This window comes from Cololabis saira, chromosome 4, assembly GCF_033807715.1.
Source record: "Cololabis saira isolate AMF1-May2022 chromosome 4, fColSai1.1, whole genome shotgun sequence".
Taxonomy (NCBI): Eukaryota; Metazoa; Chordata; class Actinopteri; order Beloniformes; family Belonidae; genus Cololabis; species Cololabis saira.
The window spans coordinates 44,250,976-44,268,921 of record NC_084590.1 but is presented as its reverse complement, the minus strand read 5'-3'; the positions used below and the strand labels follow the sequence as shown (position 1 = coordinate 44,268,921).

Genomic DNA, 17,946 nt, shown 5'->3' with positions numbered 1-17,946 from the left:
AGGGCTAATCCTAGTTATACGTGTTTGTGTAGTAAAACCAGCTCCAGTGGTCTCTGAACCATACGGATATGAGCATGACATTGTTCATAATTTGCTTAGTAGCACGTTGCAGGTTGCAGCATGTGCAGCTTCACAATGCAGCTCAGCTGGTTTGGACAGGATCAGTAAAAAAGGGAGGTGAAGAAAACCCTCCATTTAAATGACAGGGTAGCGTTTTATTGACAGGAGGCTTCGGTTTTCTCTCAGATGGCAGGCCATATATGGTCATGATCTCGTTGTTTGGGATCTGAACATCTAAAAATCCCCGTTAACGTCACTTAAACCCCTGAATCCCACATCTGAGTTTCAGACCTCAGAGCCAAGTCGGTGCCACTGAGAAGGTTTAAAAAGAAACAAGCCAAAACACCAGGATGGAATGATGATCTTGCAGTTTTCTTGAGACGTCAACAAATGCATGCTTGCTAAGAGATTTGCAGAATTAAAAAGGGATTTCTTCCTTTAGAGTATAAGATCATTGAACAATTCAAAGCATTTGGAGGAATGTCGGTGCATAAAGGAGAAGGATGCACGCCTAAGCTGGGCTTTCATATAGCTGATAGAAGCAGCTGGGCAGTGGATTAGGTTTGGAAACCATTGTACATCTCCGTTATGGAGCTACTTTACGATATCACTCACAACTTTCCTGTTCACAAACGGTGGCGTCGACCTCTCTGAGCCCTGAAGTATCCGGGGAGAACCGTCCCGCAGCGCTGACGTGTTTTGTGAAAACACTAAACACAGGATTCCAGACATTTTTGTTGAAGGAATAGGTGCCATGTGCTCCGAAGCAGAAACAAACAGAAGATTTGCCGTCATTAAAGTCTGAGAGCCGATCTGCAGGGAGATTCCAGAGCAGCATGTGCTCGGTGGTTGGGACAGACGCCTCGCAGCGGGGAGGTCCTCGGTTCGATTCCTGGCTATGTGAGACTTGCTTGTTCTCCCCGTGTTTGCAGGGTTATGTCAGGAAGGCTGTAAAACACTTCGCCACAAAGCTCTGCTGCGGCGACCCCCCCGTCGCTCAAGCATGATTATGTCTTTCAATCAGACCAGTGTTTGTACAGACTCTGTTTGCAAAAACACTGATGATCTGAACTGCTAGTTTCACTTCACCTGCTTTAGACGCCTTGGATCTGTTAAAGATCCATTAAAGATCCAGTAAAGATCCAGTAAAGATCCAGCAAAGATCCAGCAAAGATCCAGCCGTCAGGAACCAAACCTGAACCCCGGCTGAGTGATTGCAAGTGGAAGAAGAAATGATAAAATGAAGTACTGCCTGGGTGGGTATCGGATGCTAAAAAACTATTCCTTGAAAAACAGCCACTTCCTCCAGAGCCTGATGTTTAAGACCCCCCCAAAAAAATGTGTGTCTGTGGTTCTGTTTCTAACCAGCTTGAACTTTTGACCCTCCACTTTATACAAGAGCTGTTTGCTAATCTTAAGCCCTTGGGTCCTTGGGTTATCCAAATGATGCTTTAACCTTTAGATATTTTTAAGACCCCCCCCCCCCAACTCCACTCCACTCCACTCCACTCCACTCCAGGACCATCAGTGTCTGTCTTCAGGTGTTGTCCCTACAACCCTTAAAAAATGTCAAACCTATTTCTAAACTACCACTTTTATCAAAAATCCTTGAAAATACTATTTTAATGTGAACCAACAGCGTTTCTGGACGAACAAAGTATTTTTGAAGCACCACGCTTCCTTAAACTCTGCGTCTTCCTCTGCATCCCTCTTGTGTGGGGTTCCACAAGGCTCAAACGTAGACCCTCATTTTTTTGTGTCTTTCCACTTCTACGTCCCCAACCCCCCGTCTGGCCTTCGGCAGGAGGGTCCCCTCTTATGAGCCTGGTCCTGCTCAAGGTTTCTTCCCTCCTAAAGGGGAGTTTTTCTTGCCACTGTTTGGCTTAAGGCTTTTCTCCCACTAGGGGAGTTTTTACCTGCCATTGTTTACGTAATAATTGCTCGGGGGTCATGTTCTGGGTCTCTGGAAAGTGCTTAGAGACAACTTTTGTTGTATTAGACGCTATATAAATAAAATTGAATTGAATTTAAATTCTATGCAGATGACAGCCAGGTTTACCTGCCTCTTGGGAAGAATGAAACCTGCTCTGTAAAACAGTTATTCCAGTCACTGGATGGCTCTGAACTTTTTAAATTAATAAATGAAAAATAAATGGAGGAAAAAAACTGAAGAGACGGTTTTTGGCGGAACCACTGAAACCCGTCCTCCAGGTCTGGGTTACCTTTCTCAATACAAGACACCACAAATCCTGGTTTTAAAATGCCCTCTGACCTTCAGCTTTACAGCCGGATCAGAACATGGGTAGAGTCTAAAGTTTTTCCCTCCAGCCGAAGCAGTTGGCCAAGTGAAACCCATTCTTACAAGCAGCAATTTGAAACAGTAATTCATGCATTTGTTGCCAGTCGGCCTGATTCCTGTAATGATCTGTATGTGGGGGGGTTAGCGGGTCCTCTGTTGCTCCTCTGCAGAAGGCTCATGTAAACCAGATCACATTTCACACATTTTAGCTTCATTTCACTGGCTACTGTGCGTTTTGGGATCCATCACAAAGGTCTTTTATTTGCTTTAAAGTCCCTAAAGGGTCTAGCCCCGTCCCTCCCTGACCTGCCCTGTCCCTACCAGCCCTCTGCTCTCTCGGGTCAGCTGATCAGCTGCTCCTGAATGTGCCTAAAAACTTAAACAAAGCATAAACTCGGAGGAGGTTGTACTTGTGAGGCTGTCGCAACCAAGACTGAGGAATGAGTTGCTCTTGCTGCCTCGACAGGCCCCTTCCCGTTCTGGTTTTAGGAGCCGTTTTAAAACCCAGCTCCTCTCCCTGGCCTTCGGGCAACAATCAAGGTGTTGACTTTTAGCTGTTTTTACCTCCTTTTGTTTTAAAAAGTTGCATTTTTTAACTCATTTTTTTTATCTTTATGCCTTCTGAAAGGTCTGGTTTCTTGTTTTGATTTAATTTTATACCTTTTATTTACTCACTCCACAGCGCTTCGGTCCCTGCGGACAATTCTGAAACACAGCCTATTTATGAAAAGTCACACACACAATGAGCTCATACTGACACCTTTAACCCTTATAACATGCTGGTAAGAAGAATGGGAGTGAAAGAAAACCACAACAAAAAAAAACTATTGAAACTCTTCATCAATGTGTACCCCAACTCCCATAATCCCTTTAATTCAATTTTATTTATATAGCGTCTATTACAACTAGGGCTGTGCGATTAATCGATTTTAAATCTAAATCGGATTTATTAATCAAGACGATGTTAAAAAAAGGAAAATGGGAAAATCGATTTTCTTTTTTTGCAGCTGGCTGCATGCGTCTAGTCATCTTTGTTTGGTCAAGAAAAAAGTAAATGTTGTCACTTTACTAAACTCAAGGAGGATTTACAGTATCTTTCAATTGCACTTCATTCCCAATAGGGAAATTTGTTTGCTATTTTTCTTTAAAAATAAAGATAAAATATTTGGAACAATTTATTTCATTGTCTTTTGTAGTTTTACCAAAAAAATCGAAATCGAAAATCGGGTTTTCATAGAAAAAAAAAAAATCGGGATTTTATTTTTGTCCAAAATCGCCCAGCGCTAATTACAACAGAAGTTGTCTCTAGGTGCTTTCCAGAGACCCAGAACATGAACCCCGAGCAATTATTACATAAACAATGGCAGGTAAAAACTCCCCTAGTGGGAGAAAAACCTTAAGCCAAACAGTGGCAAGAAAAACTCCCCTTTAGGAGGGAAGAAACCTGGACCAGGACCTGGATATTAAGGGGGGGCCCTCCTGCCGGAGTCAGGAGGAGGTCTTTCTGAAATTGTAAAAGCCATAATATGGCTCAATTTTTTCTGGAATTTGAAATGCAAAACTTGAGGTACTTTTCAGCTAAGAAACCATCAGTGCCCCCTCCCCTCCCCAGCTGACTGTGCCCTTGAGCAAGGCTGCAGAGCCAGATCCAGATGGATGCCAGGCGCAGTTGGCAACATCTGAAGTCCATTACCGAGCAACAAAGCCCTCCTCACAATCACAAACTACCTAAGCGGAGAGAGAAACCGCGGAGGAATCCAAACTCAGGCGAAGATAAGAAAGTTCTGGCTGGAAATTACATTTTACAAGCTGGGAATTTAGAAAAAGCTGTGCCAACAAGCAACAAACCACAGCAACGCAGAAAACGACCTACATGAAGCAATGTTCACCGTGGATCGCTGCTTCTCTCTTTCTGTGTTAATAGTCGGTGCGCGGAGGAGCGCTGAGAGGAAAAGTAGAAAGTTTCTCACCTGAAAAAACGTTTGTGTCGCTTTGTTCCGATCCCGAGAGGAAAGCGGAGCTTTAGCTCAGCCCTCCCTGGTTTCCTGGAGTCGGGCTGCTCCGTCTGCGTGTTTCTCCAGACATGTAGTCATCGCAGCGCGTTTCTCTGGAGTTATTCTGACTGCAGTGAGAGTCAGAGTCAGAGTCCAGCCCCCGTACTGTAATCTGAGCCAGGTGTTGCAGCTGCTGCTCAGGTGAGACTCACCTCCACATGACGCAGTCTGTTTTTAATATCATTCCCACCAGTCATTACTCGACGTTCTCTTAATTAATTTTTTTTTTTCTTCAATTATATTTTTGTTTGTTTTTAGCATTTTAAAGACACGCAGGACAAAAAAAACAAAGCAAAATAAAAAAAAAGAATAAAAGAAGAAGTGGTCACATAAAGTAAAAGGACAACTTGTAAACCAAATACATAAATAATAATAAAATAAAATAAGCCATGGTCACAGTGCATATACAGGACTGTCTCAGAAAATTAGAATATTGTGATTTTCTGTAATGCAATTACAAAAACAAAAATGTCATACATTCTGGATTCATTACAAATCAACTGAAATATTGCAAGCCTTTTATTATTTTAATATTGCTGATCATGGTTTACAGCTTAAGAAAACTCAAATATCCTATCTCAAAAAATTAGAATATTCTGGGAATCGTAATCTTAAACTGTGAACCATAATCAGCAATATTAAAATAATAAAAGGCTTGCAATATTTCAGTTGATTTGTAATGAATCCAGAATGTATGACATTTTTGTTTTTTTGATTGCATTACAGAAAATAAAGAACTTTATCACAATATTCTAATGTTCTGAGACAGTCCTGTAATTCCCACCATTCATTACTCGACGTTCTCTTAATCAATCTTTTTTTTTAATTATATTTTTATTTGTTTTTAGCATTTTAAAGACACGCAAGACAAAAACAACAAAGTAAAATCAAAAAAAGAATAAAAGAAGAAGTGGTTACATAAAGTAAAAGGACAACTTGTAAACCAAATAATAATCAAATAAAATAAGCCATGGTCTCACAGTACATACAGGACTGTCTCAGAAAATTAGAATATTGTGATTTTCTGTAATGCAATTACAAAAACAAAAATGTCATACATTCTGGATTCATTACAAATCAACTGAAATATTGCAAGCCTTTTATTATTTTAATATTGCTGATTATGGTTTACAGTTTAAGAAAACTCAAATATCCTATCTCAAAAAATTAGAATATTCTGGGAATCTTAATCTTAAACTGTGAACCATAATCAGCAATATTAAAATAATAAAAGGCTTGCAATATTTCAGTTGATTTGTAATGAATCCAGAATGTATGACATTTATGTTTTTTTGATTGCATTACAGAAAATAAAGAACTTTATCACAATATTCTAATGTTCTGAGACAGTCCTGTAATTCCCACCATTCATTACTCGACATTCTCTTAATCAATCTTTTTTTTCAATTATATTTTTGTTTGTTTTTAGCATTTTAAAGACACTCAGGACAAAAACAACAAAGCAAAATCAAAAAAAGAATAAAAGAAGAAGTGGTTACATAATTAAAAGGACAACTTGTAAACCAAATACATAAATAATAATCAAATAAAATAAGCCATGGTCACAGTGCATTTACAGGACTGTCTCAGAAAATTAGAATATTGTGATAAAGTTCTTTATTTTCTGTAATGCAATTAAAAAAACAAAAATGTCATAGGCCTACATTCTGGATTCCTTACAAATCAACTGAAATATTGCAAGCCTTTTATTATTTTAATATAGCTGATTATGGTTTACAGTTTAAGATTAAGATTCCCAGAATATTCTAATTTTTTGAGATGGGATATTTGAGTTTTCTTAAGCTGTAAACCATTATCAGCAATACTAAAATAATAAAAGGCTTGCAATATTTCAGTTGATTTGTAATGAATCCAGAACGTATGACATTTTTGCATTACAGAAAATAAAAGACTTTATCACAATATTCTAATTTTCTGAGACAGTCCTGTATATGTCTCTTTTGCACACAGAATCCAGGCATGGCCAGCCATCCTGGATGAATGTCAGAGGTCCATAAGTGGTTGCCATATTCTCAGAAAAACATCCCCCTTATTTTTTAGAGTGTACGTGCGTTGTTCCAAACGTAAAGTGTAATTCAAATTTGTTTAAACAGGTTAAATGTAGGGGGTCTGTGCTGGTTCCAGTTGAGTAGAATGCATTTCTTCGCTATGTAGGATATTATAGCAAACCTCTTCGTGTGTGTGGGATCCATTGTCTTGTCCAGTTCTGCACCAAAAAGATAATGTATTGGTGTACTCTCTTAATCAATCTTAATCAACAAACAGACATGATATTCTTGGAAGAAGTGTGAGTCTCAGAGTAATCAATCACTGTGCGATAATAATAATCAGGCCTGGATTAACTCAGTGTGGTGCCCCAAAGTGACCACACTTGAATTGCCCCCTTCCTCCCACATTTTACGGTAAAAAAAAGGGAAATTTACTATGGTTATAAAGACCATAGTGCTGAAGTACATGCTCAACACTCATACTACAAATAAATGTAAGACAAGCAACAAGTTTAAGGCTTTTCTCCCACTAGGGGAGTTTTTACCTGCCATTGTTTAGGTAATAATTGCTCGGGGGTTTATGCTCTGGGTCTCTGGAAAGTGTCTAAAGACAACATCTGTTGTATTAGACGCTATACAAATAAAATTGAATTGAATTGAATTGAATTGAACCAACTAAGAGTAACACCGCAGATAGACGTGAGTCTACAAACGCCATACTACACTGATGCGCCAATCAGAATGCAACTCACATGCCAATGTAACACCACATGTTAACTATCATCATTTCCATCATATATGGTGTAGAGGAATTGTTTTTATGTATGTATAATCATTTGGTTGAAATCTAACACTGGGAACCATCTACTTCAAAATGATTGCTATATGAACTTTAAGCTAAGGGAGGAAGAAAAAGGGACAGTGTGCGTATCTCTCCGGCATGAGTGCCCCTGAGGGACGCAGGTGTGGGTGTGTGTCTCTCTCTGTGTCTCTCGCCGTCTCTGTCTCTCTCTGTGTGTGGGTGTGTATGTGTGTGTCTTTCCTCCCCATCTTGTAGTAGAAAGAGAGTTACAGTTTTATATAATCATTCATGGTTGTTGTCTTTAAAAAATTTTGTGTCCGTGAAGAATCACTTCAAGAATCACAAGTATCTGCTCAGATTGGAAAAAAACACACCGGCCTCTTGAGCGAGAGGCCCCTCTCTCTCTCTCTCTCTCTCTTACTGTCTGTATGCAAAGTTATCTCCCCTTTTTTTAGGTATAAAGGGACAGCCGGTGCCTTTGTTTGAGCAAATTTAAGTGTCTTTCGGGGAAGCCTCTCCTTTGAGTGCTCAAACAATCCCCAGATTTTTGAGCAAAGACATGAGACTGGGAGACGGCACCTTTAAGTGGTGAAAATGACACCGGGGAGTTTGGATAGTGGGGGAAGAAGTTGAATGAGTTATTGCTGTACCACTGGCCGAAGTGACAGGCGGAGAAGTTTTTAGGAAGACTCCTTGATACAGGGGCGTGGCCCTCAGATCCTTCAAAAGTATATAAGACGGATGATTTGATGCAAAGTTTTAGAGTCGGTACCGGGACCATGCCGGCTCTCCTGTGTGTGGTACTGATTGTAATTCTTGCAATAAAGACCTGCGCAGTATTTGGACGGAACACCAGCTGAAACTTTGACTCCAGTGTTTTTCTTCAAGTCCGCGGAAGGAAAAACTTAGACCATGTGGGGTAGGAAAAACTTAGATTTATTGTGGAGGTCCCGAAAAGGATTTTCTCTACAATGGCTTGTCTGAGGACTACATGCACAACTATTACAGCATATGACTAAACAATCAAACAGGCCTACTGAATGAGCTGATGTGAAGGTAGGGAACAGCACATGTGTAGGCTGTTAGATTTAAGGTTGTTAAGTTGTTAAGGCACTCACTCAAACAAAATTATTTTTCATTTTATTATTATTTTCATGTATTTTTATTATATCATTGGTTACTGCATATTACTGCTGTACCTGTTTGCTCCTCTTCCAGCAAATATATTGAGAAAATAACAAAATATGACATATATGGTCCAGTTAGTCATTTGATTTGGTGCCCCCTCATCGGCTGGTGCTCCTGGGCGCTCACCCGGTTCAATATATGGATAATCCGGCCTAGATAATAATAATAACAACCACAATCATATGCTGTAACAATGCACCTTTCAATATCCATGTTTACCTCACACTGCTGCACCTTTCACTTAAAAAAAAATTGTATATATGTTAATAAGAGCTGTCATTTGTCTATTTACTGTACAGTGAGCGAAAATAACCGAGTCAAATTCCCAGTCTTGTTAGACCTGACTTGGCCAAATAAACCTGATTCTGATGCTGATTCTGAATATGGCACAACTCATGGCCTGTATGAACGGTTATTGTTTTTTTTTCTCCAAGTTTCATAGTTATATTTAAAACTCAGGTGCAAGTAAAAGTCCCATACATGTATTATCAGACACATCTACCTAATGCAAGACTTAAAAACTAATTTTAATCCCAAGAAAAGTAAAAATAACTTAAGTATATGAACTTTTTTCACATTACCACAGTCCAGTACTAAATTGCATGGACCTATATTGAAATATGACAATGATTCTACGCTGCAATTGGCTTGAATGGTGTTTAAAACTAACAAAGGTATCGATTATAACATAATAATATGATATTATTTGTGTCCAGAGGTGTCAAGTAACAAATTACAAATACTTTGTTACCTTACTTAAGTAGAAATTTTGGTTATCTATACTTCACTGGAGTAATTATTTTTCAGACGACTTTTTACTTTTACTCCTTACATTTTCAAGCAATTATCTGTACTTTTTACTCCTTACATTTTAAAAACAGCCTCGTTACTCTATTTCATTTCGGCCTTTAAAAAAAAACTATCCAGTAGAGTGAATTTGGTTGTGGTTGTTTCAGATGTTCTTGTCCAGTTTTGTTCTTACATCCGTTCCCTCAGATTCCTGCAACTAAACTTGGATGTACATTCCAATAAAGGTTAGGATAAATGATAACATGCCTCTGAAGTTTGACTTTTTGCACCATTACAATACTTATAGGCAACTAGTCATCATATCTCCTGCTCTCTGAAACACGTTAATGCTCAATAGTACACATATATGGTTCTTTAATATATTTGCATTATACTAACATGCATTCATTTTCAATGGCTTTTGTCCTTAATGGCTTTTTTTCCCCTTACATTACTTTTACTTTTATACTTTAAGTAGTTTTGAAACCAGTACTTTTATACTTTTACTTGAGTAAAAAACTTGAGTTGATACTTCAACTTCTACAGGAGTATTTTTAAACTCTAGTATCTATACTTCTACCTGAGTAATGAATGTGAATACTTTTGACACCTGATTATTTGTGTCTTCACGCAGTTTGTGGTCGGCTTAGTTGAGTTCAAAGGGCAGGATTTGTTGTTGTACTCTGATTGGTCGCTGGTGCTGTCAATCATTGACGTCATCACGCAGGCGCAGCGTGCTCCGCGCCGCTGAGGTGAACTGTCAAGATGGTTGTCGGTGCCTTCCCCATCGCCAAGCTCCTCTACCTGGGAGTGAGGCAGCTCAGCAAGCCGCTGGCAAACCGAATAAAAGCCGGGGCCCGGAGAAGCGAGTTCTTTAAAACCTACATCTGCCTGCCCCCGGCACAGAGTGAGTAACCCAGCCATCACACCCAGCTAACCGCTGCTAACTGCTAAGAGGTCCGTGAGTCACCCGGACGTCTGGACCAATCAGATCGAGCCTGACTGGACCGCTCAGCCAATCACCGTCACGCGTCTTCCGGATTGACCAATAGAAACCGGGCTAGCTCGAAGGGGGCGGGGCTTGTCTGTCATTGAACAGAGTTCGTGAGGACAGAACCTCAGAGCTTATTTTCTTTTGACATTTAAATCAGAATAAATGTTTAGTTGATGGACGATTGGTTTTAATTTTTAAGACGCAGTAGTTCTTCCTCGCTGTTTAAGTGTTTCAAATATTAGGATAATTCATAGGAAAGATTTCAAATGACCCAGTGAGCTAATGACACAATTTGATCTCATTCAATACTTTTTTCTTTGAAATCTATTTTTATTAAACACAAAGCAGAGTTACATACTGGGCTTAAGATACAGATTTTTATTTTTTATTCCCCCTTCTTTACATTTCCAATTACCCCTGATCATATCTCTTCCTGGAAAAATTATGATTAATCATAATCAGTCACATTGTGTCCTGGTTTCCTAGTTTTAACAACTTGTTGGTCAGTTCTTTTCCCAGTTTTAATAGTTTTGTCAGTCACATTAAATGTTTTATTTGCTTGAACCAGACAAAAAACGTGTCCTTTCTAAAAAAAGAAAAAAAAAGAGCAACACATTTTCCATATTTTCTTCTATTTATGATGTAATGTACTTTATTTATATAGCACTTCACAACAGCCTGTCGGTGTGCCAAAGTGCTTTACAACAAGTAATAGATCAAAAGGAGAATAAATAATATTAATAAATAAATCAGATGTTCTTCACAACATCAGTTCCGGTTAAGTAACTAGTTTCAACTGAAATGTATTAATCACTACACTATTTTCTCCAGGGTAATACTCTTTACATATTTGCTGACAGGGTACAGGCAGTGTATTTACACTTCATACACAAGACAAAACCTGCCCTTTGACTGTGAAATGAAAAAGGCAAAAATGAGGTAGTGTAGTAACGACTAACCATCTCACTATGGGTTGACTGAATACTTAATGAATCACGCGTGTCTAAATTCTCACTCACATTTCCATCTCGTGATCCCTGCTCGTGTCACCCAGTGTTTAAATGCATGTATTTAATGCATCTAAACTAGGGCTGGGGATCGATTCAAATGTCAAGAATCGATTTGATTCTGATTCTTAAGATTCAAAATCGATTATCAAGATTTGATTCGATGCGATTCCGATATTGATTTGGGTTAGTGTTATTAAAACTGTTTTTTGAGCTGTTCAAATTATATGACTGTATTTATGCAAAATATTACTACTAGTATTATATTGAGATTAAACAGCAAGTATTGGCAGCTAATGATGCTGTAAGGATCAATCAGCTCCCAGAATGCTGATAGAACTGCTTTCAGAAACATTGTGTGGGGCAGAATTATCAAACAGATCCAGGGAGGAAACAGAGACGGATGAAATCGGTTTTATTTTTTCCCACATTCCGTTTTTATTTGTTCCATTTTCGGTCTATTTTGGTTTTTAATTTTTGAGCATTCAAGACAGTATATAAAGTAATGAAATATGGACAATTTATGCAATTATAACCTAACACTTTAATGTTTTCATACCTTTTAAACATATTTAAAGGCAAAAACATGGCACCAGTTATTCTCGTGTCCAACAAAACATTCCTTTTTTGGGGATAAACAAAAAAATAACCAAAAGTTGTAATGTAATGATGAAAAAAAAAATACATAAATAAATAAAAGAAAAAAAATCGATCTTTAGACATATGAATTGATTTTTAGGAATTAATATGAGAATCGATTTAGAATTGGGAAATCGATTTTTTCAACACAGGCCTAGTCTGAATGCATAACCGGTCCTGCGTGTGTTTGTCCTCACAGTTTACCACTGGGTTGAGATGAGAACCAAGATGCGGATCATGGGTTTCCGGGGTTCCACCATCAAGCCCCTGAACGAGGAGGCGGCTGCAGAGCTGGGTGCAGAGTTGCTGGGAGAGAGCATCATATTCCTGGTCGGTGGCGGCTGTATGGTGCTGGAGTACAGCAGGCAGGCCTCTAACTCCCGCCGCAAGGAGGAGGAGCTGAACGACACCATGATAAGCCTGCAGACTCAAATAGCAGAGTTGACGCTAACAACAGAGACTTTGGGCGCTCAGCTGAGGGAGGTCAACAGGCTGGTGTTGTCCATTCCTGCCCCTGATCCTGCCCCCAACACCAAAAAATGACCAAGTGAATTCTGTGGTCTGCAGCCTGTGTATGCAGAAGTAAAAGTGCATCGATACCGTCACATGTGCAGCCCGATAACTGCCCTGCTTCACTCTCTGCCCTCTGCCATGGGCGTGTGTGAGGAGGGACAGCAGTGCACGGTGGATTTGGATGTTATCACTTGCTCATGTTTTGGGCAAAGAGTTGTGAAAGAGGATTGCTATGATATTCATATTGAATTAATATGGTTGACCTTGCATGTTCATTATTAAGTTGAGTGTACAGTAGCAATGGTGACCTCAGAGTTAATATATTTTGTAACAGCTCCAGCATATTATTGTATCTTTTTAATCCTGATGGAGTCGTGTCATTTGGAAATTCCTCATTTCCTGCTTTATTGGCTTCAGTTTTGAAATTATACATTTCATGGGCTTCAAAATAAAAACGGAATCAAACACAACAGCCAACCATCAACTCATATCAGCATTTCATTTTTGAGTCCATGAGTGATCTGTACATTTTCATGCACCGTACAGTTTATTTTGTGATTGATGGTTCATGTAAGCTGTAATGACAACTGACGGGAGGATGCTGTGAAATAAAGTACTATGCTGTCTATTAATATGTGTCATTGATGTATGATGTCACCTCTTCACCAGCACCACCCAGTTTACTCTGTAACTTGAATACACTTTACGGTAATACTTGGACACGTCATCAGTGATTAACTTACCTGAGAAAAAAACATACATCCCAGAACAGTTAAAACTTTTCCACTTTATCTATTATATCACTAAATATATAGAAGTATATTGATTCATACTTGATTTGTATAGCACTTTTTCTACAACTGAATTTAAAACAAGCTGCCTTACAGACTTGAATGGAAAGATGGGTAAGTGATAAAGAAAAACTTTGATACAAGCATTTCTAAGACCTCTGCACAAGCCCATTAAAACCCAAAAGTGTACAATAAAATAATCAATAAAATGATCCAATGTATTCATGATGTCACAAAAAATATATAGAAACTAAAAGAACAAAACAAAATGGGGCTGTTTCAAATTTCAATGTGAACTGGACACCTTAGAATTGTATTTTTGTATTATTTCATATTTCAGCCTTTAAAGGGTTAAAGTCAGCACCGAAGTTGACACTGACAGGAAGTTCAATTCGCTTTAAACTAAATATAAAGAAAAAGAAAACCAACATAGATTAAGTACAAAATATTTGAAAAATCTAAAAGAAACTTGTTTTCTTTAGTTTTGCTACCAAATGACTTCTGAATAGGCAGTTATGACTTTTTTTATTTTAAAATGATACAAGCATTTTTGAGACCTCTGTACAACCCCATAAAAACAAAAAAGTACAATAAAAGAATACATAAATTATCCAAAGTATTCATGAAGTCACACAAATATATCGAAATTGTAAAAAAAAAAAAAAAAAAATGGGGCTGTTTCAAATTTCAATACGAACTGGACAGCGTAGAATTGTATTTTTGTATTATTTCATATTTCAGCCTTTAAAGGGTTAAAGTCAGCACCGAAGTTGAAGTTCACGGGAAGTTCAATGCGCTTCAAACTAAATATAAAGAAAAAGAAAACCAACATAGATTAAGTACAAAATATTTGAAAAATCTAAAACAAACTTGTTTTCTTTAATTTTGCTACCAAATGACTTGCAGTTATGACTTTTTTTATTTTAAAATCAATTTCAAATAAAGTGGACTCATTAGGTTTCCCCTTGGTTTCTACTAAACGTTGGGTAAGAATGAAGAGCTTTTTATTGACGTATTAAAATGTATAACAAAAAAAAAAAACTCATCGGTTAAACAGGGAAACTACCATAAAAAAGTTAAAACTGTGACAGCAACCGCAGTAGCTGTTGCTATGCGCCGTCCCGCCGCCAGGGGGCGGAGCGGTTGCTACTACCTATATGGCTGTACCATGGATCTAGGGCTGTACTTGATCTCCTCGAAAGGGTAAATGCTGCATTAGATAAAGGAGAACAGAGGTGTCAAAAGTATTCACATTCATTACTCAGGTAGAAGTATAGATACTAGAGTTTAAAAATACTCCTGTAGAAGTTGAAGTATCAACTCAAGTTTTTTACTCAAGTAAAAGTATAAAAGTACTGGTTTCAAAACTACTTAAAGTATAAAAGTAAAAGTAATGTAAGGGGAAAAAAAGCCATTAAGGACAAAAGCCATTGAAAATGAATGCATGTTAGTATAATGCAAATATATTAAAGAACCATATATGTGTACTATTGAGCATTAACGTGTTTCAGAGAGCAGGAGATATGATGACTAGTTGCCTATAAGTATTGTAATGGTGCAAAAAGTCAAACTTCAGAGGCATGTTATCATTTATCCTAACCTTTATTGGAATGTACATCCAAGTTTAGTTGCAGGAATCTGAGGGAACGGATGTAAGAACAAAACTGGACAAGAACATCTGAAACAACCACAACCAAATTCACTCTATCTGGATGGAGCAATTTAACTGGATAGTTTTTATTAAAGGCCAAAATGAAATAGAGTAACGAGGCTGTTTTTAAAATGTAAGGAGTAAAAAGTACAGATAATTGCGTGAAAATGTAAGGAGTAAAAGTAAAAAGTCGTTTGAAAAATAATTACTCCATATAGATAACCAAAATCTCTACTTAAGTAAGGTAACAAAGTATTTGTACTTCGTTACTTGACACCTCTGAAGGAGAATATGGCATTGGTGTGTTTCTGGACCTGTCAAAGGCCTTTGATACCATCGATCATAACATACTGCTTAATAAATTGACCCACTACGGGATCAGAGGCACAGCTCTTAAATGGTTCACTAGTTACCTTTCACAGAGACAACAATATGTACACATCCATGACAGCAAATCTCAATATAGACACATCAAACATGGGGTTCCACAGGGTTCTATTTTGGGGCCAATACTCTTTACCATTTAGTCAATTGCTCAAAGGTCTTCCAAAAAATCATTTTTGCTGATGATACAAACCTTTTTATATCACATAACAACATTCATGAACTTCAAGACCTCCTTAACAATGAGCTCTCTAAAGTGGACATTTGGTTTAAAGTAAATAAACTCTCTCTTATTATTAAGAAAACAGATTATATATTATTTTATTTCAATAAAAAACGAATAAATATGGAAAATTTGGACTTTCAGATCAAAATAAATGATGAAGAAATAAAGAGAGTAAACTCTACAAAGTTCCTCATTGATGATTGTCTAATAGATGATGTCATATAGATCACCTTGTGCAAAAACTATCTAAATATGTCTGTTTTTCAAACGGAGACACCTGCTTCCACGCTCTGCCCTTCTCACTCTTTATAAAACTAATATTATTTGGTGTAATATACCTATCCCAGTCATCTAAAAAAATTAGAAGTTTTGCAAAAAGAAATTATCCGTGCCATCTCCTGGACTGAATTTAACTCACCTACTCACCACCTGTTTGCCCACTATGGTATTCTTCGCCTCAAAGAATATAACTACTTCCATAATGCTTGTACAATATATCAGGTGGTCTCAGGTTTGAATCCCAGACTAACTCAACTCATCCCAATCTCTGTTCCCCAGCACACCCACAAAACTAGACACAAACACCTTATTATAGGGAAAAAACCTAAACTTGTGGGAACAAGTATGAGTGTCGGGGAAACACAGATTTGGAATGAGTTGAATGATGAGCCTTAAAAAGTCACAGTCCATCTCCATATTCAAACGCCAGTTAAAGAAACAATTGTTAAGCTCATATATATAAATGTACAATTCGGGACCACAAAATGTTTCACATTAAGTGTTTGTAATGTTATGTCGTAATGTAAGTGGTAGTCTAGTATAAAGTGCATGTTATATTGTTAAGTGTATAAGTGTAAGTGGAGGTATGCATTCCTGTCTAATGTATTTATGTTCATTGGCTCCATCCATAAGCTTTTGATAGCTTCTCCAGGAGACCAATTCACATGTGTGTGTGAATAAATAAATCAAATCAAAATCAAAAATCATTTTTTTTATTTTATTTTATGTTTATTTGATATGGACATAGCAATTACATTGGACAAACCAGATGCATTGTTTAAGTGTTTTAGCACAAGTGCTTATTCGCAACACTTGTCCATAGGCAGCTTTTGAAAAGAATAGAGAGCAATAAAATATTAAGATAACAAGAATGGGAAAAAATTAAAAATAATAAAATAAATAAATGAAAAATGAAAAAAAAACAACAACAAAACAATTGGAAAGGAAATCAAAGAAATACAAACAATTTTCAATAAATGATCAGTGAATGGGGGTAGGACTAAATAAGTTTACACTTCTTCCTACTCCTTTTTTGGCACATGTAAATTAAGATAGACTGCACACTGCAATGGACAATCAGGTCTGCAGAGAGGATAGTTGGGACTAAACTCCCATCTATCCAGGACCTGTACCGGTCCAGGACCAGGAAACGGGCAGGTAACGTCTCTGCAGACCCCTCACACCCAGGACCAGGACCAGGTCCAGGACCAGACCCCTCACACCCGGGACACAGTCTGTTCCAACTCCTCCCCTCTGGACGGAGCTACAGAGCTCTGTGCACCAAAACCTCCAGACACAGGGCGTAGGTTTGGTCTCAACATTGGTAGGGACGATATAACAGCATAACCTGCATGTACTTTTTGCTGGGGACGGGACATTAATAAGACCAACCAGATTGGGTGAACGGGGGTCAGGGCTACATTTGTCACGAATATGAACCTAATTAATTGATAGGCTAAATGATCAATGCAAAATAAATCTGTATTGACTTATACTAACTTTCATGTGTATTGGTTCACCTGATACACGGTTCGATTCAAACCTTTGTTTTCAAAAACTACTAAAGAAACATTTTGAAAACTTCCAGAATATTCCAGGATTTTATTAACAATTTAAATTGCAATATTTGAACATAACTTAAATTATATTAACATACACAATAAATACAAACTTATTAATAATCTCTTAAGTATCCAAAATGCAAAAAATAAACATTTGTCTTAAGACCACTCAACATTGTCTAAATAAATAAATTGAAATATAACTGAAAAAACAAAAATAGATAAAGTCATCAGCCAATCAAATGTGCGTTTGAGGAAAAAGAAATGGACCGGCAATTCAGCAAGTGAAAAGGGGTAAATGTAAGTCTGAACCTAATGAAAATAATTCACTTAATAATGGTAGGGTCAATTCTATCCTTACATTTGGGAAGACAATCTAAATTACCTATATATCTGAACTCATTATATAATGCAAATAAGGTTGCTTAAAAGTTGGTGGGGACAATTTGAGCCCCCTGAAAAGTTGGTAGTGTTATGTCCCTACCGTCCCTATGAAAACCTACGCCCTTGCTCCAGACACAGGGACAGTTTCTTCCCGCAAGCGGTTGCTCTGATGAACTCTCACAAATAACAGTCTCAGAGTAACCAAACACGTGCAATAAAAAAAAAATATCTCTAGCACCTTCTTTAATAATCATGCCTGCCTCACTCTGCTGCACCTCTCACTTTTGTATTTCTTTTGTATAATTTTTTGTATTT

General features: G+C 37.7%; 2 protein-coding genes across 4 annotated transcripts in view; one reads left to right on the top strand and one right to left on the bottom strand.

The window, feature by feature from the left end:
* ppp1r13l (protein phosphatase 1, regulatory subunit 13 like) overlaps positions 1-4,486 on the bottom strand; it is a 41,751-nt gene extending 37,265 nt beyond the window's left edge. For 2 of the 3 annotated variants that reach the window (XM_061719897.1, XM_061719899.1), the window contains exon 1: positions 4,330-4,486. The gene's annotated coding sequence lies outside the window, so the exon portion shown is untranslated. Of the gene's footprint in view, positions 1-675; positions 716-4,329 lie in introns of those variants that run through there. The other variant, XM_061719898.1, reaches the window with a different exon arrangement.
* A 5,434-nt stretch (positions 4,487-9,920) lies between these two features.
* On the top strand, positions 9,921-12,986 carry opa3 (outer mitochondrial membrane lipid metabolism regulator OPA3). Its single transcript, XM_061719896.1, has 2 exons — positions 9,921-10,108; positions 12,041-12,986. The coding sequence occupies exons 1-2, from the start codon at positions 9,967-9,969 to the stop codon at positions 12,382-12,384; spliced, it is 486 nt and encodes a 161-aa protein (XP_061575880.1). The 5' UTR covers positions 9,921-9,966; the 3' UTR covers positions 12,385-12,986.
* Positions 12,987-17,946: the final 4,960 nt, after the last annotated feature.